Source organism: Dama dama, chromosome 24, assembly GCF_033118175.1.
Source record: "Dama dama isolate Ldn47 chromosome 24, ASM3311817v1, whole genome shotgun sequence".
In the NCBI taxonomy this organism is placed as follows: domain Eukaryota; kingdom Metazoa; phylum Chordata; class Mammalia; order Artiodactyla; family Cervidae; genus Dama; species Dama dama.
This window is the reverse complement of record NC_083704.1, coordinates 13,040,801-13,063,886: the sequence shown is the minus strand read 5'-3', so window position 1 is coordinate 13,063,886 and position 23,086 is coordinate 13,040,801. Positions and strand designations below refer to the sequence as shown.

General features: G+C 50.0%; 1 protein-coding gene across 1 annotated transcript in view; it reads right to left on the bottom strand.

Moving 5' to 3' along the window:
• The window catches only part of TRIM71 (tripartite motif containing 71), a 61,217-nt gene that overhangs the window by 2,805 nt on the left and 35,326 nt on the right, over window positions 1–23,086 (bottom strand). Inside the window, exons 2-3 of the mRNA XM_061128824.1 lie at window positions 9,220–9,387; window positions 3,250–3,384 (exon numbers count right to left, since the gene is read on the bottom strand). Of these exons, the coding sequence (XP_060984807.1) occupies window positions 3,250–3,384; window positions 9,220–9,387 (303 nt within the window). The remainder of the gene's footprint in view (window positions 1–3,249; window positions 3,385–9,219; window positions 9,388–23,086) is intronic.

Below are 23,086 nucleotides of genomic sequence, written 5' to 3'. Positions count from 1 at the left end.
CTGACTCAGACAGAGGGTTTCCAGGGACCCTAGCCTGAAAGGTGGAGAGTAAAGTGGCAGACACGGGACCAGAGGCAGGACTGCCCAACGGACTGGAGTGCAAAGCTGAATCCCAACAGACTGAATCTTCTACACAAGGGCCTGAAGTCTCTTGAAGGTTATTTCTCTCTGTCTCTTTCTCAACACAAACACACAAACACACAATCAGAGGGAGAACACTTGTGTGTGGAGGGAGTAAAAGGAAGGATTTGGTGAGCATCTAATTCCAGATTACAAACTAATCCCCTCTCTGTTCCCCATCTTCACTGTTTTCTCTGTTCATAGGTTTTAGAGATTTTCAAAAGGGAGTCTAAGAGGCCCCACACCCCAAGATCTGGAGACACCATCTTTTCTGGCAACTGCTGGCCTGGATTATTTCCAAAGGGGCCTCTAAACCTAAAATGCTGTAGTATGTAAAAACACAGCTTCTGTCCTGTTTCCGAGGGTTCCAAACCACACTATTAGGGAACGTGGGGTTTTTGTTTGACTGATGAAACAGCCATTTCTCCATTCTTTCGCATGAAATAACCTGAGATCCCTCTAAATTTAAGTGTTTTGCTCCGTGAAGAGAACAAACCAGCTGCCCAACTAGTCTGCATTGTTCTGCAGAGAGGACCGTGACTTCTGAGTGCCTAACTGATCTGAAAGCCACGGAGTGTCTATTTTAGAAGAAGGGTTCACTGGTAGAAGGGCTGGATTTAATTTGATTTCCCTTTGAGGGGTGGATAACATGATTCTGAACCCGATTCCTGCACATTCATTTGTCCACTCTGGAAGGACGTGCATGCAGAGAGGCCCGGGTGCGGACCAAGAAGAAGCCATATCCTCTTGTTGTCGCTCTGGACCATATCTCTGGGTCTCGGTTCTCATCCCTCAATTGTGTGTTTGGAAACGTGTAAGTCACAAGAAAGAGGAAGGAGGTGCATCCAGACACGTAAAACTGGGTCACCCAGCACTCAAGTATTTTCAATAACCAAGATGCACAAAACAAAACGTTACACACAAAGGTGCCCAGGCGGGGACAGGCAGGAGGGAGCAGAAAAGTTAGTAATCAGTGGAGAAGGCAGACTCCCCCAGAATCTGGGGCAAGGTACCCCAGCAGAAAGCAGAGATGAACGGGACTGCTGTGTGCCCAGCATGAGCAAGCTGATTTTGGGTCATCCAAACGTGAGTTTTTAGGCAAGTGAACAAGAACCTGCTTACATGAAGAAGAGACAGCCTCTGCTTCCCAATCTGCTTCTCCTCCAGTCAAGCGCAGGCTCTCTAGTCCTCCCTAAACGAGCACTGCCCTGCGAGGAAGGAGGATGCGAGTCGGGCCCACCAGAGGGAGGGGAACTAAGGTGAGGTCTGCAGAAAACCCCGCACACAAAGGCCTTTTCATCCACAAATCCAGAAGAGCAAGTTTGTGGCAGAGTTCACCACAGAGCTCTCAGGTTGCAAGAAGGGGGCCCCTCTCAGTTATAATTAACATTCGTGGGTGGCATGGGACCGGCAGACTGGGGGGACATCAGAGTGTCTGAAAACTGTGGCAGGCCCACAGAGGTGCCCGAATAAACCGTGTGAATGAGCTCTTGGACTGTTTCTACCTGGGGACTCTCCTGCCAAAAGCGAGCGGAGCCATATTCCTCGAGAGGCCAGAGAAGGCAGAAAGCAGACTGGAGGGGGCAATGCAGAAGCCAACGCAGGCTTCCAAAAGGCCGGCACAATTCACTGTTTTAAGGCAGAGGAAATTGACGAGGATCATTTTCAGAAATCAAGATGCCGTCAGACTGCCCTAGTGGCCCAGCGGATAGGCATCTGCCTGCCAATGCAGGGGACATAGGTTCAATCCCTGATCCAAGACGATCTCACATGCCTTGGGGCAACTAAGCCCGTGCACCACCACTACTCAGCCCGGGTCTAGAGCCCACGAGCTGCAACTACTGAATTCAGCCCGTGCGCCTAGAGACTGTGCTCTGTAACAAGAGAAACCCCCAAACCGCAGAGCAGAGTAGCGCCCCCCGCCACCTGCACAACTAGAGGAAGCCCCTGAGCAGCAACGAAGATCAAGTGCAACCAAAAACAAATAAATAATTTTAAAAAGAAAGAAACCAAGATGCAACGAGTCAAACAAGCACCACACACCCAAATACACCCACTTACATAAGCTCTGTACAGTCTTTGCTGGCATCTTCTTTTTCAATTATTTTCTGGCCGTGCCAAATGACACGTGGGATCTTAGTTCCCCAATCAAGAATGGGACCTGAGCCCCGTGCACTGGAAGTATAGTCTTAACCAGTGGACCACCAGTGAAGTCCCTGCATAGGTGTCATCGTGTGTTCTGAGAAGGTGGACTGATTCCTCTTGGAACTGGCGAGAGGCACTGGACCCTCTCAGGCCTGTTGCCCTTTTCTTCCTGGGCAAGGGTGGAAGATCTGACAAGAAAATGCTGCTGGGGACGTGGGCGGGGCGAGTCATCTCTCCAGCTGATGTTATCTAAACAGCACACCAGCGGACTCTTTCCTGCTCCAACAGGAAGAAAGGGCACAGGCGTTCACTGCCCCCACAAGGGAAAACTGGCTTTCACAAGGGGTCAGGAAGTCCCACCAGCCGGAGCACCAAAACTAAGGATGCGTCCTAGCAGCCTGCTTTCCTGATGGCAGCCTCCACTGTACTCCCTTCTTTCTGCCTAGAATTTTCTGTCCTGTCTGCAATAGAAAACCCGAGCCTCCTGGGACTCCCCTGGTGGTCCAGTGGTTAGGTCTCGCACTCCCAGGGCTACTACGCCTGTAGGGCCGCGGGTTCCAACCCTGGCTGGGGAATTAAGAGCCCACATGCCAAAAAAAAAAAAAAAGTCAAGAAAACCCAAGACACCATCCAATCTCAGGGACCTGACTACTTCTGAAAGGAGTCCCTCTGCTTGGAGGGCACCTGCAATGTCTAGATATGCCTACATCTTTCTGCGAGAAGGAAATGGCAACCCACTCCAGTGTTCTTGCCTGGAGAATCCCAGGGACAGAGGAGTCTGGTGGGCTGCCATCTACAGGGTCGCACAGAGTCGGACATGACTGAAGCAACTTAGCAGCAGCAGCAGCATCTTTCTGCAGACTATTCAACACTTGGAGCCAGGGTCCAGGGGACGACATCAGAACACTCGCTGTCCTGCTGTGGCTCACAGAGGTCACGCGGCCGCCGAGCCGGCCCAGGGAGGGGTGGGGAGGCCCCAGTTACCTTCCAGAGCAGCTCACACTCCCGCTCCTCCAGGGCCTTCTTGTGTCTCGCGGTCACAGCTTTGACCTCCGACTGCACCACTTTTGCCTTCATCTCCACCTGCTCTGCCACCGTCTGGGCCTGCTCGATGCTCAGCTGCAAAACCAAAAGCAATCTCAGAGCACGAGAAAGACCTTCACTCCCCACACGCAACATGTAAGGCTGCTTTTCTTCAGCCCTGAAAAATGAATGCTGTGGGCCCCCACCCAGGCCACGTGGTCCCCGTCCTGGGAAAGAAGAGTGGGCGTTGGGAGAAAGAAGGGATTCTGTCTGACGTGTAACTGGAGGAGCTGCTGGGCAAGGGCTGGGTTTCTCTGTACGAGAAATGGCACTTCCACGGTGAATGTCAGGATTGTTAGAGAGATACTCCGGCACAGTGAAACCACTGAAGCTGGGACCCAGCCCGAAACTGGGGACTGAGGGTCAGATGTGAAATACACGACTCCGGACACGTGGGCAACTTCCCACAGGCTTTCCGGCCCGGGTCCCTACCTGGGGGAAGCCCCGAAGGCCAAGCACATCCCTGGAGGGAGACGTGCCACGAGCTGCAGCCCAGCTCAGAAGCCACGCCGAGTGCAAACTGGGAACCGTGTCGCATCCACCTGAGAAGCCACACCTGTGGCCAGACACAGCTTGCCAGAGCCCATCCCTGCCCCCACCACGCCCCTACACTGTACCACCAGCCCCCAGTAAATCAGCCCGTTTAATCAGACGCAGTATTGCTCATAAAAAATTAATGCAGACAGAAGGCCTAGTGTCTTCATGAATATTACATGATGTGTCTTGAGAAGCCACAAGGATTGGAGATACTGAGGTATTAAATCAGGGATTCCAAACTGACTCTGATACTCCAACTGGCTTTAGAGCAGGTGGCCCAGATCAGGAAGAACCCAGGGAGGCCTCAAGGGTCTGGATCCTGCCTGGGCTCAGCGATCAGCTGCAGATGAGCCATCAACCGTGTGCCTGGCACAAGAGGCTTTCTGGGACATGGAATGCATCCACGGCTGGCGCCCGTCCTGGGTAAGCCAGGCTGGATGGCCAGCCTGGGGCTCAGAGACCCAGGTTCATTCAGATCCCAACTCCCCCTCCTACTAGTTTCTAAGGTCTCAGACGTGTTCCTGGCCTTCTCCAATTTGGGGCGAACGTGAGAAAAATGCAGAACAATACATGGGAAAAGCTGGGTCCAGAACCTGGCCTGGAGTCAAATACGGCTATTAGTAACAGCGCCTAGCTGATAAACCCCTGCGACAAAGGCACAACCATCCTTTCCCTTCACCCCACTTAGCCACATCATGCAAGTAAGTAGGCCTATCCAGACCTCCTCCCTTGAGATGTGATCCCACAAGCGACCCTCAGCGCATGGAACGTGGTGCGGTCACCACCACTCTCTGGCTCCAGAACACCACCTTCACCCAAAAGGAAGCATCCATGCCCATGAAGCAGTCGTTTGCCATCTCCCCTCCCTCTCCCTCACGGCATCCAACACCTACCGTCTCTATAGATCTGTTCCTTCTGGATATTTCTCACAAATGGAATCAAACAATACATGACCAACCTTATTTTCAGGACCATGCTCTCAGCTAAGCAGTTGTGACAAGGGCTTCCCTAGTGGCTTAGCAGTAAACAATCTGCAGGAGATGTGGGCTCAATCCCTGGGTCAAGAAGATCCCCGGAAGAAGGGGATGGAAACCCACTCCAGTATTCTTGCCAGGGAATTCCCTAGTGGAGTACAGTCCATGGGGTCGAAAAACAATCAGACAACAACTTAAGAGACCAAACAACAACAGCCAGCTACAATTCATTCAGTCACTTATAACTAGGACCCCTAACTGACCACGTTTGATGCTCTCAGTTGGAAGACACATTAATGGCTAGGGAACCCCAAGCAGCTGCCCCCAAACCAGACACAGTGGACATCCCCAGGAGGCCTAAGGACCCACTGAGTGGATCAGAGCTGGTACCTGGCTGATCTGGACACCTCACAGGCTATCCATGGTCTGGGATAGCTCTCACCTCCAAAGTCACCCCAAGATTCCAAAACTCAGCTCAGACGTCACATCCTTCACTAAAATTGGAAGTAAAGAACACCCACCCATGACTGCAGTGGGTTAAACACTGTCCTGCCAAAATTCAGATGTGCCTGAAACTGCAGGAAATGACTTAACTTGAAAATAAGGTCTTTGCAAATGTCACTGTTTAAGATGAGGTCACAGAGGACTAGCGTGAGTCCTAAATCCAATGACTTGTACCACACAGGGCTGGGGGAAAGTGAAAAGTCAGAGTCAGTTGCTCAGTCGTGCCCGACTCTTTGTAACCCCACAGGCTGTAGCCCGCCAGGCTCCCATCAATGGAATGCTCCAGGCAAGAATACTGGAGTGGGTTGCGCCATCGCCTTCTCCAGGGAATCTTTCCAACCCAGGGATCAAACTCGGGTCTCCACCATTGTGGGCAGATTCTTTACTGTCTGAGCCACCATGGAGGGCCATGGGCAGACAGAGGCAGAAACCCAAAGTGATGCAGGTACAAGTCAAGGCAGGAAGAAGCAAGACAAGGTTTTTCCCTGGTCTTCACAAGGAGCACAGCCTTAGCGATACCTTGGTTTCTGACTTATAGCCTCCAGAACCGTGAAAAAATAAACTCCGATTGCTGTAAGTCACCCAGTTCATAGCAGCCCCAGGAAACTAATACAGTAGCCGACAAGTTGAAATAGGTGGATGTATCCAAACTACCCCAGAGAGAAAAAGTTAAGACTGATCAATCAAGGAAGTGTGTACATGAGCAGAGATATAACAGAGTCAGTAGCTTTCAAAACATCTCAGGTTTGTCAGTCAGGACTGATGCAGAAAAAGAGAAACCTCACTAGACATTTAAACAGAGACTATTTAATGCAGGGAATTCGGCTGTACAGGAAGTGGAGACCTGCTAGGGCAAAGGGCGCCCTGAGGATCGAGAGAGTAACTTTGGTCACCAGCTACCACCCTTGGGGGTCTGAGAACAAAGAAAGTGGGGGTTCCCGGGACCCACAAGTGTGGGGAGGGACACCCCAGGACCCAGCTCACTCTGGGAGTGGCAGCAGCTGGGAACTGGAACCAACTTCTGCCACCAGGAGGGGAAAAGAGCTGCTGCTGAAAACAGGAAGTCAAAAGAAGAGACGAGGTCCTTCCCCCCACTTCTAGACATGCATCTGAAGCACTGCAGCCGAAAGGGCGGGCTGGCACATCAGTAATGGGTATGCCCTGTTTCCAGAGGCTCTGGGTATTATTCAACACAGAGCTGATGTCCTCGTCTATATGACTGAGCCAACCATACCTATGTCTGGAACTTCTTAAAATGCCTCCCCAATGGTAAGCAAAGGCATCAAACTGCCTTAGGTTTATAGTAACGTCATGTTACTCACCAAACTGATTTTCCATTAAAATCAGAAGAAATGGAAATAATAGGCATTCCTACAGGGCAAGAACTGGCCGGAGGGCAGTGACCACCATCCACCCCTTGCACGGGCAACACGGCCAGTGAGGGTCTGTTCAACGCTCCACCCTACCCTGTCTCCTAGCCAGGCTGCTCTCAGCATCTTCTCCCCCTGGGTTTGGCCCTCCCACCCGATGATAGGAACTATTTCTTCCATTTTCCAAACAGGTAAAATTGAAGTGAAAGTTGCTCAGTTGTGTCCGACTCTTTGCAACTATACAGTCCCCGGAATTCTCCGGGCCAGAATACTGGAGTGGGTAGCCTTTCCCTTCGCCAGGGGATCCTTCCAACCCAGGGATTGAACCTAGGTCTCCCGTAATGCAGGTGGATTCTTCACCAGCTGAGCCACCAGGGAAGCCCGGAACAGGTAGAAGGGGAGCAAAGCTCTGGTTGTAATTTGAGTCGTCCCCATCCCCAAAGTCATAAAAGCTCGGCGTGAAGAGACCAAATGGATCTTTCTTCTCCAAATCCTACACAACTCGCAGGCAAGCATTGCACTCCACGGTGTGCAGACCGGGACCTGCTTAACTAGTTCCCGTTATCTACGCGGAGCACTTGAAGGGTGCAAGAGGCAGATGGGTTGGGGGAAATGGCAGTGGATGAATTAAAGGGTTGGGGAAGCTTGGAAAACAGAAACACACACTTGATATAAAAAAAAAAAAGAAGTGTGCACCGTGGCTGATTCATGTCGATGTATGACAAAAACCACAATATTGTAAAGTCATCCTCCAGCTAAAATAATTTAATTAATTTTTTAAAAAAAGAAGAGGGACTTCCCTGGTGGTCCAAAAGCTGGGACTTTGTGCTCCTGATGCAGGAGGCCTGGTTCGACCCCTGGTCGGGGAACTAGATTCCACATGCCAAAACTAAAGATCCCGTGTGCCGCGACTAAGACCTGGCACAACCAAAAATAAATATCTAAAAAATAAATAAGTAAGAAAGCAGGAAAGAAAAGGGGGGCGGGGGAGGGAGGAAAGAAGGAAGATCACCGAACAAGCATGGCACTTGAAGTAAAAAAGGTTGTCTTCAAATGTTAACAGATTCAATCAAACACTTGAAGTGGAGGATCTCAATCTGGGCAGGGAAGTCAGTGATGCCAGCTGACTGTTGAGTGGCGGCCACTTAGTACCGAGGAGAGTCCGAGGCCAAATCTGGGTTTCGCTGAGTAGAGTGCCAAAAGCGATTAGTGATGTCTGCACGCAGAACAGTGGTGACCTGATGACAGGTATCTAAAGTGGTCTGATAGTTAGAAGATAAGAGAGAAGCAAGTGTCACCGATAAACTCAAAGCCCACCACAGCATATGAGAATTACTGCTGTATCTGTATCATATTGAGTATCTTTGAAACTATGATTCATCTTAATGTTGTCAGTGGGCTTCAACTATATTACTGATCCAAACTATGGGTGGCCCCAGGGAAAACCTTTATGAAAGTCTCACATTACATTTGTTGTTGTTCAGTTGCTAAGTTGTGTCCGACTCTTTGCAACCCCAGGAACTGCAGCCTGCCAGGCTTCCCTGTCCTTCACCATCTCCCGGGAGTGTGCTCAAACTCATGTCCATCAAGTGGGTGAGAGGCCATCCAACCATCTCACCCTCTGTCATTCCCTTCTCCTCCTGCCCTCAATCTTTCCCAGCATGTTGTACTTTCATGAGTCAAAGTGCCTTGGATATCAGATTACCTGACTCATCAGGAAGAGTACTTCAGTGTCACACATAGGAATGTGACAGTTGCTGAGAAACGTACTAAAATCCTAAACCATCCTTCCCTAGAGCATGATCGATTCTTTACCATCTCCCCCCAAAAATCGTATTTTAAAAAATAATTCACATTCTAAACAGTTTCCTATTCCATTTCTACTCGAGGATTAGCAATGTCTGACTTTCAAGCTTATCCTACCAGACAAGGAAAACAACCCAATTTTTTTATTTTCCTAAAACCCTGTCAAGCTGGCTCAGGCGACACTATTATTACCGATGTAAGCGAACTTTCCTGTGTCCCCAAGTTACACGTATCCCCTCCTACATGACCTTATTTAGCTCCCAGGGAAGTCTGAGACTCTGAACCCTATATAAAATTTCCCGTGCTCACTGATTTCTCACCGATAAATCAATCTGGGTAGCAAGATGAGGACACAATCTTCCTACAGTTCTGATGGAAGCAGGCTGATGTCCGTTGGATTGGGGCGGGGAGCGGGGGAAAGGCAGGAGAGAGGAACTTGGATGGGAAACTTGTCCCAGGCAGCTAGTAACTCAAGTCACATCACTGTCATCGTCACGAGACTGTGCGGTCTCCATGCCCTGCCCCTCCGTCCTCATGTGACTGCCGCTGCCTGCCGCGTGGGCGCATCTGGGCCACTGTCCCATGGCCCGAACATCTGCACACAGCCGACAGGGGAGCGGGAAAGGTTTTCTGTGCTCTCAAGAACCGGGGAGACGGGTGAAGCGGGGTGAGGGACTAACCTGGATGGCCTGGCGGCCTTGCTGGGCGTCGGCCAGCAGCTGGATGGTGAGGGCCCGCGAGTCCTGCAGCGCCTCCTGGAGGTAGACGAAACTGTGGCCGCCGTGCCGGCCCACGGTGCACTCGCGGCAGATGGGCACGGAGCACGTGTCACAGTACAGGTGCAGCACCTGGGGACCAGAGAGGCGCAGGTTAACGGCGGGCGCGATGCTCTGCTGCGCAGACCCCCCTGAGGACAACCCGCTCCCCTCCACCCCCGACACAGAGGAAAACCAACCAGCTCCCCCGTGCTACTCCAGTTTCATTCACAGTTGCTTGGAAGGCCAAGAAACAAAGAAACAAAATGATCCTCCTGCCAGAGACTTCCCTAATCCTAATCTAACCAGAGGAAGTTCCAAGAGCATGTCTCTGCAGTCTGAGATGAACGAATACACCAAGTTTCTCTTGCCATCCCAGGCTCTGGGCTGGGAAGCCAGGCGGGGGGCCAGGATCAAACACCCACCCACTACAGCCCGCTGCCACCTTCTCCATCGAGAAGCACTTAAGCAAAGGTGAGCGCTTCCGTTTCTGGAACGAAGGCCAGAGGCTCATGGGACAGTCAGCTGGCTTCTTGTCTTTCTCTTTCCTGCCAAGTTGTTCCCAGGAGCTGACCCTGGGAGGCAGCCGGTGCTTGACAGAGCTGCTTTTATGCAATGCTCTGTGCTGCCCTGGGGCCCCCCAGTGCTGGGAGGGGCAGAAGGCTTGGCATCACCTCCACCTGCTGATAAACGCCCAACAGCAAAAGCTCCTTGGCACGGGGCCAGTCCCATCGCATCCCTCCCCAGAGCTGGCCCTCAGCACCACTGTAAATGTTTGCTGGCTTGCTTACAAGAGCAGGGCTTCAGTTTGCCTCTGTCACACGAGGGGGTGAGGGCAAGCCAGCCAACAGGCAGGGAAGCAGTTTGTATGCTGGGGGGCGGGGGGGGGGGGGGGTGCTTGCACATCCGCAGCACTCAATGCCCAGGTGAAAAGAGGCCACACAGGTAGCAAGGGCTGCTCCCCACACACAGGGGTCTGGCTACCCTGTCCAGGGCACAAACCACCTGCCAAGGTGTCCCCAGGGGAGTAAGACTCAAGACCGGGAGATTCTGGAAGCAGAGTGTCGTGCGATGGAAGAAGTTCCTATTACACTGCACGTCCCACACTGCAAGGGCCTGGGTCAGCTCGCATTATTTATTGTGGGTGGAGCATGTCCATTAGGAAATGATGCCCCCAGGCGGCTGTCAGGCAAACATGCCGCTCCACTCAGAGGAGCACGACCCAGTAGAGGTTAGGGTGCTTCTTCTCTGGGATCCAAGAACTGGAAAAAGGAAAGACGACTAAGGAGATCAAATTCCTGCTTGAAAGAAATGGTTGTGATCTGGCAAGTTTTCTAGACCCCCTTTTCTCATGCAGGAAACGTGATTGGGTTTGTAACTTGTCGGAGCGCAGTACTTCTCCAGAAGTCGAATCCAGGAGGCACTTGCCACCATGAAGGCCAACTGCTTTCTGAAATAGGCCTGCCATTTACAGATGTAATCTTTCTCATTTGATAAACCTAAAATTCTCAAGCCTGCCTGATATCTGAATCAAAAAACACTAAATAAATAAATGCAGGGAAATTCCCTGGATGCTCTGTTTTTATGAAGTTCTGCTAAAGAGATTCTCTGGCCTGAACAACATCCCTCCCCTCTGCTCCTTCCATTTGTCACGGGAATAAAGGGATCACTCCTGCTAATGTGAAGTGTGAAAACCTCCCAGCAGAAGGCTCCCTCCTCTTACCCAACAGCTAAGCAATCTTCCCTTACCTCTGCTCAGGATCTACCCCCTTTCTTTGGGGGGGTGGGGGGTGGGGGAAGAGCATGGATGGGGGGTGGGGGGTGGGGGAAGAGCATGGATGGCCACAGGAGCTGACTGGTATCTGCCTGTTTTCTTAGATCTGTGGGCTCCCGCCAAGCGGGGAAGAGCTTTAGGCTCTCAGCCTGAGCCTGGCGCTACCACCCGCCGGCCAGGAGACCTGCTATCCAGTCACCTGTATCGGCGTCAGTTCCTTGTATGGAGCACGTGGAGTCTGACCAGGGACCTCAGGAAACCCCTTCCACCCAAGAACTCCCGGGAACCCTCTCTCTGGGGACTCAATGCCACAAACCAGAGAATTCTGGGCTGAGCCGGAAGGCAGCCTCCAGGTGCAGTTGTTCAACCACAAGGTATTAAGCTGATTTTTCTGGGCTTTTAAGTTTGCAAACTCTAGAGTATACAGGAATGATATTGTCCGGGGGAAGAGATCCCACAAATGGTGGGGTTCAAAGGATCTTGCAGGGACTTCTCTGGTGGTCTCGTGGTTAAGACTCTGGGCTAGAGTTCAATCCCTGGTTGGGGAACTAAGAGCCCATGTGCTACAAAGTGCAGGCAGAAATAAACAGATAAACAGGATCTACAAGCGATGAGGCCAGAAAAGAGATCCTAGCAGAGATGGGAGGTCCAAAGCAGGAGGCAGGAAGCACAATGGGCAGGTGGGGGTCCTGGGGCGTGACCCCATCTGACAGTGTTTCACATGCGATCAGTGTAGCGCTAACATACTACACTAGTTAACACAGTACACTAGTTAACATGCTACACTAGTTAACATGCTACACTTTCTAAGTGCCAGTGCTTCTGCATTTCCAGGTTGGCTGTGGGTGACATTAACAACGGGCAGGACTTCCCTGGTGGTCCAGTGGCTAAGACTCCTGCTTCCAAAGCAGGGATGCAGGCGGGGGGGTCGTGGGTTTGATACCTGGAGAGGGAACTAGGGTCCCATATGCTGTGTGGCATGGAAAAAGAAATTTTTTTTTTTTTAAAAAAAGCAAGTTTTGTAAAAGCAAAGCCCCAGCAATGCTTTTATTCAACTGTTGACTTTTTAACTTGTTAGTTGAAAGATAACTGCTTTACAATATTGTGTTGGTTTCTGCCATACATCAACATGAGTCTGCTATAGGTATATATATGTCCCCCCTCCTTCTTGAACCTCCCTCCCACCTCCCACCCCATCCCACTCCTCTAGGTTGTCATAGAGCCGCAGCCAACTATTGATTTTTTTTTTTTTTAAGAACACACTATCTAAAACCAAAAAACGTGATGATCACATACTGTAAACTTTCTGGTAGAGTAAAACTTTGGAGGGACGTCACTCCATTCGGAAGCTCCACACCTCACTCGCCCAACAGGTTCTAAGGTCAAAACCCAACAATTTTGGACCCTGTGAGACTCGGTGAACAGGCGGGGTGCACGTGGGTGTGCATGGGTGCAACTCTCTCTGAACCAGCTTATTTAAGGTTATTTTGAAAGAATAAACTGGAGGCTGTTCAGAGGGGCCACAGGCAGAAAGAAATGTGGCAGAGGCCATGAACTGTGGCTGGGGGAGGAGGGAGGGAGCAGGCCTCCGGCGGCAGGAATTCCAGGGCCTGAGCTGCCCCTTCGGGGCTTCCCGGGCAGATGCTCGGACACGCCCCCTCCCCCCCACATGGCGACAATCTGGCTGCCCCAGCTGAATGGAGCAGGCCTGACCTCTGACCCTGCAAGTGACCACCCTCTTCCCTGCCCCCAGCTTCCAGAACGCCCCACCCACTGCCTTCCTCTCCCAAAATTTCTAAAATACCAGGCGGAGACAAAGGCCTAGGAATGTGAGCCCAGCAGGAGAGGAAGGGGGGGTGGGGGTGGGGGGGAAGTTTGAGAAAAAAATAAATAAAAATACCAAGCAGGCAGGTTTACCTTAGGCAGGGCTTAAATTAAGTGCTCTGTTAATGAACAAGTCGGCGTGCACACGGAATCTACCGCTTTATACAACGTGTGATCCAACAAGGAACACACACACACACACTCTGTGGAACAGCAGGTTAAAACACAACTACCCACATCAGTGATAAGTACACATGGAAAGGATAAAGGGGGCCTCTCATTGTCCAGATGCCCCGACTGAAATAACAACAACTTATTTTTGGAGAATTTTTTTGGCAGCCCTTAAAATGAACTGAGGACATGCGGCCTCCCACAAACCCAGGCGTAGACAGGAGGAGGTCTCCACCCGCGCCTCCAGATGCTGGGAGGCTACAGGAGGAGGCGGGCTGGTGACAACCAGAAGCCTTATCTGTTCGTGACACTCAGCAGCCTCTCCTATTAAAAAATGGTAAACCACGTTCAAGGAGTCAAGTCAGGCCACGTCTCTTCAACAACATGGAAACCAAGCTTTGCTTGACTGAGGGAAAAACAGACTGGAAAGCAGGGCTCTCCAATCCGCACCAGCTCTCCTGCATCTCCAACCACGTGCAGCCAGTCGCAAAGCTTTGGCCTCGGGGAACCTGAGAAGAAAGGAAGCTTGGACCTTCCTTCTGACACCATCACCACTGGCTCAGAGTCCAGCAGGGAACAAACTACCCTCTTACTGGGGGAAAGGAGTCGGACACTTTTCAAAATATGTGCATTTTTAATGCAAAAAGATAGACTGTTTTTTTTTAATCTGCCCCAACAGCTTGGTTGTTTCTGCATTTTAATGTAATCACCCCAAAACATGCTATATTCTAAGACACAAATAGGAGAGCATGCTACCAGACTTTTTCACTTAAGTGTATTAACCCGGAGACTGTTCTGGGCCCAGCTGCCTATTTTACGGCTGTGTACGTTGTCTGTGGATGTACCACAACTTATTTAATTAGTACCTGCTGATAGGACTTCAATGCGGTTTCCTGATTTTGGAAAACTCGCAAGCAATAATGCAGCGGATATCCTTCATATTGTTCTTTACAAAGCCCAGAATTTTCCATTTGGTAACAGATTCAATTGCTACTTTGACATATCGGAAGAAAAAAAAAAAACCCTACTACTTGCAAAGTGTGGATAGTAAGCCTTCCTGAATTTAATAACTTGATGTCAGGTCAGCCTCCACTCATGTGAGGGACAAAGGTGGTTCCAGTGTCAGTTTCTGTCCCCAAGAAGACAAACCCTCTTATTTGCAAAACAAAAATACACACACAGAAGCAGGGAATAAATGTACGGACTCCAAGGGGGGGTGGGTGGGATGAATTGGGACTGACATATATACACTATTGATACTGTGTATTAAGTAGACAAGTGATGAGAACCTACAGCACGCACGGAACAGGGGCCTCAACGTTGCCAGGTGACCTGAAGGAGACGGAAATCCACAAAGAGGGGGGTATATGCAAACATGTCGCTGATCCACTTGGTGGTACAGCAGAAACAAACTGTGAAACAGTTGTACTCTAATAAAATTAACAAACACACACACACACAGACCAAACCCACATGGAAGGCCCGTGCAGGGGCGGACACCAGTGAGCCAGGCGACGTGGGGCTGGGAGGACAGGTCCACTATGCTCGGCTGGAAGTCGGAGGTAAAGACTGAAGGCAGGCCCCAGAGGAGGAGCAAGGAAGCAAGGCTGGGGTCTCGCATGCTCGGGAGTGGGTGCCAGATTTTCCAAGGGTGGAGGGGAGTGCGGCCACTTGTTGGGATGAGTCCAAAGGCGGACAGGGGGAAAGGTCTCGGCGGCATAAAGAAGAAGGATTCCCAGGGGTGCCATTCAAACACCAGTGAAAGTAACACAGGGCGTCCCAGACAAGCCCAGAAGCCCATTCTGCACCGCCGCCCCCCTCCCCCCCAATCCAACAGACTCTGGAAAACCAAAAGCTTCTATGTATGCTGTGTGGCAGCAAAAACTGAACTGGCGTGAAAATGATTCCTAATTTTTATCTATACCATTTAGAGTGAGTTTTCATATATTTCACCAAAAAACTGCTAATATTCATTATTTTGTGGTGCTGTTTCACAGGATAAACTTTCTAACATCAGGAACATTGAACTTTAAGGCACATCTAATCCTAAGAGAGAGGAGGAAGGCCACCAGCTCTAACAACCTTTCTTTGTGTGTGTGTGTGGGGGGGGGGGGGGGGGGGTGCTGCACTGCTCACAGGATCTTGGTTCCCCAACCAGGAACTGAACTCAGGCCCTAGCAGTGACAGCACAGAGTCCTAACCACTGGACCACCAGGGAAGTCCCAGCTCTGCCAACTTTAGACTCAATGTGGTTGCTGGTCCCAAGGGAAATGATCACAGACCATCCCGTGTGGCTCATCTGAGGTTTCTGTGCCACTTCAAAAGCCACATCAAAATCCCTTTCCTATTTTTTTTTAGAACAAAAGAAAACTTTCACACTCCCAATAACCATTTGCTGCCCTCTTCCTTCCTAACACCAACCAACCACCACCTATCACCCAGCAAGACCCAGCTCCCCACCCACGAGGCTTCCTCCAGGTTTCTCTTGCTCCTCTTCACGTGCTCTCCTGCTTGCGGGATCAGGGCCCAACACCCCAGAGTCAGGCACATCGGATCTCCACTTTATATCCCGGCAGTATTTATATTTTATGCTTTATATTTCCTATCTCAGGGTTCAACCCCAGGAAGAACCCTCCCTGGATACACAGCTTCTACTATCAACACATAAAAAAGCAGAAGCATTACCTTTTTACGAAAGCCACTGAAAACTAGAGAAGTAAGTTCTATTTCTACAGCTGAATGACTGGATTTGGCTGAGTTTACCTGCGGATTGCTACAAGGAGAAAGAACTCAATTTGGGGCTCACAGAACTGTCAGAATTATTTTAAAAAGAATGAAAATGAGTTCATCCTGGAAGGAAATCACTTTTCCTCTAGCACTGAGGCCCCCAGAAAACAAGGACACTCTGGGCAGTAAAGAACACAACACCTTCGCCCAGAGTCACAAAGAGCCTCACAAATATTTATCATAGCTCCCTCCTTAAACTGCGGTTTCAACAGTAAATCTGACTCCTAGAGGGCGGCAAGAAAGACGTATAACCCACGTGTGTGTTTTTCTAGGATCCCGATGATACTTGGAGACCGCAGCTAGGTTTTGAGGGCAGGAGAAACCCTCCAAGAGGGCTCTAAGCGCAGAGCTCGAGATGACGAGGAAGGAAGGAAAAAAAAGCAGGCAGCAGACAGAAATCCCCACGTGGAGCTACAGTCAGAATTTCTCAGTGCTTTTGTGAAGTCCAAAACGAAACATCAGTGTATCATCAGGATGTCACAGAATACTCAGTGTGGGACGACACATAAGGGAACTCCAGAGATGAACTGTGACTCTGTCCACTTGTGATACCCAGGAGTACCTAACCCTCCCTACGCCTGCCCAGGTGTACTTAGGCTCTGCCCCCGGTAGGGGGCGTCACTGAGCGCCTCCTTGGGGGCCTGCATCCACCCTACTTCCTCAGATCATGCTGATAAACAAGTTCTCCACCCAAACCCTGTCTACCTCTGGGGGTGCCCAACCTGCAACAGCTCCTTTGCTGCTGGTTAGATTCTGGTTTTCAGGCTGGAGTTTTGCTCAAAGCAACCAGCCTGAGGCCCCTTCATGGCCAGCCATGCCCGCCAAGGCCAGCAGGGTTGACTGCCCACAGCTCTGCAGTCTCCCTCACTCCTGGTAAGACTCCAACAGTGGCCTGCGGTAAAAGAGCATGTGACGCTCCTGTGCTGGGCCTTTCTTCCAAGAGACCCAACTCACAGGACATCGAGTGAGACTCTCGAACACGCCAGAACTGCGTGTGGGGCTGCTGCTCACCAAATGGTTTTTTAGCAAATAAACTTCCTTACTTAAATAAAAAGTGGGTTATTTAGAAATTCTTCCAGTTCGAAAATGAAAACAAAACTTCCCTATCAACAGAGAAACAGTATTGTCCACACACTATAATAACTGATTTGTGCCACCACACACACAGATGCTTAATGGAAAGAGCTAGAATTTAAAAAAAAAAAAAAAAGCATATACTGTGTAATTCTATTTCTTTGAAGGCAAAACTAATCTAAAGTGAAAAAAAATTACAGAAGTTACAGGTGAAAACAGGTGTGGCTGGAAGAAACTCGAGGGAGATGTTCTGGAGTGACGGATGTTCCTACTATCTTGCAAGAAGGAGTGGGTACACAGATGTACACAGGTGTCAAAATCGGGCCACGTCCCTAGCGGTTCAGTGGTTAAGACTTCCTGCTTCCACTGCAGGGGGCACAGGTTTGATACCTGATCCAGGAACTAAGGATCCCACATGCTGCGTAGCCAAAAGAATTAAATTGTCAAAATGTACGCTTGTATTTATGTCAATACAACACAACACAATGAATATTGGAGCCCGGCCTCTGTACCGACTCCTCAGAGCTAAGGACCTAATAAATACTCCTTGAGCCCATAAATGAGTTACTCCAGTGGCCCCACATAATTTACTTCTAATAGGTCGCTACCATTCTTCCCACAATGTTCCCATTAGGTATTATTTTTCCTTTGCCCTCCACTATAAATATTATCTTAAGTTTAATCTCACAAGAGGCAAGTCGGACCAACTCCCTGGAGGCTTTGATAAAATTAGAACCCCGAGTCCGATTTACAGCCCCACAGGCGGCCAGCGGTCACACAAAGCCGCATGAAATCATTAGGGTCCCAGCTGCTGCCCTGGCGCGCACCTGACCTCTGATGTACTAATGAGGGGCCCAGGCAGCTCCCAGCAGCAAATGAAAGAGATCGGTCCCAACAACGGAGATCACTGCCCGTGGACAGATTTTCAAGCCAGGCACAAGAAGACAGATTCTGACACAGATAACACAGTTTTCCTGTTTGCTTCTGAGGTCGAAAAATCAAGGTCCGATTTTAATCTGCTGTGTTCTGGACCAGATTCGGGGAGGCAGAGGGGCTGACTTTAAGAAATGGGCACACTCTGAAGGTGGCCATGTAACTCAGCCCTCACCTCTTAAAAAAGTGTGCGACGCCGTGCACCTAAGACCGTTCGTCCCTTGAAGCTGCTTAAGGGGTCTCAGCAGCCGCTGTGGCTGAGACCACGTGGACAGGTGGATCTAAGAAGCAAGGGAAAAGCACTCATCTCCAGAAAGGAAGCAGAAACTAAGACTCAAGTAAGGGGCCTCCCCGGTGGTCCACTGGTGAAGAGTATACCTTGCAATGTGGGGGAGGTGGGTTTGATCCCCGGTGAGGGGAACTAAGATCCCATGTGGCTGCAGGGCAATAAGCCTGCCGGCCACAACTAGAGAAGCCCAGCACCGCGATGAAGACCCAGCGCCGCCAAAAAAAACAAAGACTCAGATAAGAAAAAAAATTCAAGATGAAGAAGGTTTTAAATTATTACTAAGTAAAAAAAAAAAAAAAAATTATTACTAAGTAAGCCCGTATCTCGGGACTCTCCTAATGGCTCAGGGGTAAAGAAACCACCGGACAATGCAGGAAACTTGGGTTTGATCCGGAGGAGGAAATGGCAACCCACTCCAGTATTCTTGCCTGGGAAATTGCAGGGACAGAGGAGCCTGCGGGCTGCAATCCATGGGGTCATAAAGGGTCGGACTCTACTGAGCACACATGCACACAAACCGTACCTTATCCCTCCAACACCACCAACAGAAATGTTCCTTTCTCTCTCTCCCCAACTGCTACTCTGAACTGAACGCCTTCTGTACTCCACTGTCTGCTGCCTTGGGCAAGACAAGACAGGTCCGACATCGGCCTTCCCAATGGCTCACTGTGACAGTCACACCTGTTGACGATTTTACGGGTCAGCTAACCTGATCGAGCACTGCCTCCAAATCAAGAGGTTAACCAAGTATTTACTGCTCTAAGAACCTCGTTCTGCCCATCAGCAGACGAATGGATAAGGACGCTGTGGTATATATACACCATGGAATATTACTCAGCCATTAAAAAGGATTCATTTGGATCTAATGAGATGGATGAAACTGGAGCCCATTATACAGAGTGAAGTAAGCCAGAAAGATAAAGACCAATACAGCATACTAACGCATATATATGGAATTTAGAAAAATGGTAATGATAACCCTATATGCAAAACAGAAAGAGAGACACAGATGTACAGAACAGACTTTTGGACTCTGTGGGAGAAGGCGAGGGTGGGATGTTTTGAGAGAACAGCATCGAAACATGTATATTATCAAGGGTGAAACAGATCATCAGCCCAGGTTAGATGCATGAGACAAGTGCTCAGGGCTGGTGCACTGGGAAGACCCAGAGGGATGGGATGGGGAGGGAGGCGGGAGGGGGGATCGGGATGGGGAATACATGTAAATCCATGGTGGATTCATGTCAATGTATGGCAAAAACCACTACAATATTGCAAAGTAATTAGCCTCCAACTAATAAAAATAAATGGGAATAAATAAATAAATAAAACAGATAAGATTACCCTAAAAAAAAAAACCTTATTCACAAGCAGGAATGATTTAAATTGGGATTGGGAAGTGGGGACAGGGCGGGGGAATGTTCCTGTTGGAGGCCCAAATTTGATCCCTGGTCAGGGAAATAAGATCTCACACACCAAATGTCCAAATGAATTAAAAAAAATAAATAAAATTGGGGAAGGAAGCCAACCAAAGAAGCAGTAGATGGGACTTCCCTGGCAGTCCAGTGGTTAAAAGACTCCATGCCTCCACTGCAGGGGCAAAGGTTCGATCCCTGGTCAGCAAACTTAAGATCTGGCATTAAAAAAAAAAAAAAGGTCAAGGAAGCACTGGGTGGCCTCTGTGAATTCCCTCAATGCCAGTGAGGGGTGACCCTGGGCACAGGACTGCATGCATCTGCAGAGTCCCAAGCCTCATGTTTTGGTGACACTCCTTAAAACCACCCCCATCAAGGAAAGCATCAAATAGAGATGGACAGACACACTCCTCGACCCCTCTCTCTGTGACCAAGAGCAGAGGGACTTCAAACCGCAGCTCCAATGCAGCAGCTGGAGGTGACAGGAAAGGCCTATGTCTTTACCAAGACATGGATTTCTTTCTAAAACCCTTTGCAAGTCAGCACTTTCAGATAATCTAAAAATCGAACCCTCCTTGAACTCCAACAACAGGACTCTGTGAAATCCCACTGTGTTAGTCGTTCAGCTGTGTCTGACTCTTCGTAACCCCGTGGACTGGAGCCCGCCAGGTTCTCTGTCCATGGGATTTTCCAGGCAAGAACTGGAGTGGGTTGCTATTTACTTCTCCAGGGGATCTTCCCGACCCAGGGATCGAACCCAGGCCTCCTGCATCACAGGATTCTTTACCATCTGAGCCACCAGAAGCCCCACGGACACCGCTACAAATGCAGCAGGGCCAGGCCAAGCCAGCAGACCAGCTTTATTTCAAGAGTCACCTGTCACCCATGAAGGGCTGGGAGACACGAACAGGACCCCGATTCTGTGATCCAGGCAGTTTACAGGGGCGGGTATCACCCCCCGCCCCCCATCCCAAGCGGAAAATCCAAACTGCAGTGAGCAGTGGAGATGTGAGACCAGCAGGAATGCCAAGTCCTTGGAGCTCACCCACCTCCTCTCTCCCACCAGTGTGCATGGATCCTGTTGGCTGTGGTCCTAAAGAAGCATTGACTACAGCAGGATTTGACAAGGAGTCGGGGACTCCAACACAGGCCAGCAGGATTTCAGGCAAGCAAGTGCCAACTAACAGAAACAAGATACAATCAGAAAAAAAAAGACCATCCACTGGGGACACTGCAGGTAGAACCATTCGAGTCCAACTCCTGTTTAGAAACCTGAATTCCCAGCATCACTCATCACGCGTGAATGAAGGTCTAATGAGAAAATAACGATAATGAGAAATAATTCTAGCCTCAGAAATGGATGGCGCTTCCTGAGAAACCCCACTTCATTCCAACAAAGGAGGCCTGCGCTTCACCTCTTTGCACTGCACCTGTGTGCTGTTCAATAGAATTTAATTGATGGCCCCACTGACCCTGACCCAGCAGGTAACGCAACCAGGAGGTACAGGATGGGAGGGCGGCAGTGCCTCCCCAGCACCACCCCCCCCCACGCAGATACTCAAGGATAAACTACAGTTCAAAGGCCAGACTTGACAGGGTGGAGGAAAGACAAAATGCACAGGCTCTGAGCTGGGAAAAGATCAGGTGGAGTGTTACGTAATCCAAACTTCAAGGCAGACAATAAAGGAACAGTCCTCAAAGAGGTCTCTCCTTGGGTTTTTAAACTGTGGGCTTGCTTACTTTGGCTCTGTGCAGAGACAGCTGGGATGCAAGGCCAGGGAGATGTAGGAGGCATCTGTCTGTGATGGATCTTCAAACTGGTGTCTCTGTTTTTATTTTTGGCCACACTGTGCTGACATGTGGGATCTTAGCTTCCTGACTAGGGATCGAACCATCACCCCCTTCACTGAAGTGCAGAGTCTTAACCACTGGACTGCCAGGGAAGTCCCAAATTGGTGTATTTTGAACTTCTGGCCCCAGGTTGTTTTTCCTCAGCCCTTCGACAGAAGAACCCGCTGCACCTAATACTCCAAGGGCCTTCCCCAAGTAACAGGCCCACCGGGACATCTCAGGCTGGCCTGTCCACTTATCCCCCTGCTCTCCCAACAGTTGCTTCCTGGAGTGAACTGCACTGTTTCAGAGACAGCACTAATACAAGTGGTTTGTAGTCTCTGAGGCCATGATGTCTGCATTAACTATGCAGTGTTTGCCGATTTAAAAAAAAAAAACAAAAAACCATTTACACTGGATTTCAGGCTCTGCGCTAAGAGCCTTATGAAATTTAAAAAATCAACTCAAGCTTCCAATCTCCTAGAAGTCTTGGGTGGTCAGTCAGCCTGGGGAGGTCATGGTCATGTTGTCTAAGTGTGATTATTAACAATTCACTCTCAGAAATGGCCCAGTATGAAAACCCACTGTACGGGATCAGTAAGACAAATGGGGAATTAACCAAAATACATGAGGGCAGAGAGGAAAGACTGCCATCCAGAGAAGTACAAAATCCCTTAGGATTTACTAGGGTCACTTGGCCTAAGGGCAAGGCAGGGTAAGTCAGAAATGACTTTTTATGGGGCTTTCCCGGTAATCCAGTGCTTAGGACTCTGTGCTTCCACTGCACCGGATGTGGGTTCGATCCCTGGTGGGGGAACTAAAATCACACGCAAGCCATGAAGTGCAGCAAAAAAAAAAAAAAAAGAACAGGAACTGAGATGCAAGATTTACAAATCCAATTAAGAACACTATGAGCAGAAGTGCACTTTCCTTGGCCCAGGTGCAGGGAAGACCCAGGAACAGACTGAGGGAGAAGTTAGCTGGGAGTCCAAGCACCAGAGGGGACCGACTATATGGAAGGAGGCCAGGGCACAGCCTGGGGCCACCTTTTTGTCGAGAAATCCAAAAACCCGGGTTCAAATATTGATGTGGTCCTTCCTTCTCCAGCTCTTTTGGCTAAGTGGGCTACGTGAGCGTTTTCCATCCCCCCAAGGTGGGGAAAGTACACTTCATCTCACGGATGGCAGTGAAGAGCTCCCAAATGCATGAAACCCAGATGCTAAGAGCAGTTCTAGCAGCGAGGAAAGGGATGGTGGCCTGCCTTGAAGGCTCCAGTTAGGTCAGTGAAGAAAGAGGCAAGGTAAATCCAGCTCCGGAATCCTGTCTGCAAGGCTGGCTGTGTTTGCAAGGCAGGGCTGATACGGGCTGCCAAGCCCCTCCCATGGTCAATGACCTTTCTCCAGGGCTGGGACTTTCTTTGCCCACTGAAGGGAATATTTACACAGCCCGTAAATACAACCGGAAAAAGCAGACTGGGGACTTCTCTGGTGGTCGTGGCTAAGACTCCATGCTCCAAATGCTGGGGACCCAGGTTCTATCACTGGCCAGGGAACTAGATCCCCCATGCTGCAACAGAGAGCCGGGGCAGCCAAATAAATTTAAAAAGATAAATGTCTCCAACTTCCTGTGGGGCCACGGTGCTGCCCTGCCACTCTCAGACCAGCCCCGTTCAGTCCCCACCAACACAGGTCGTGT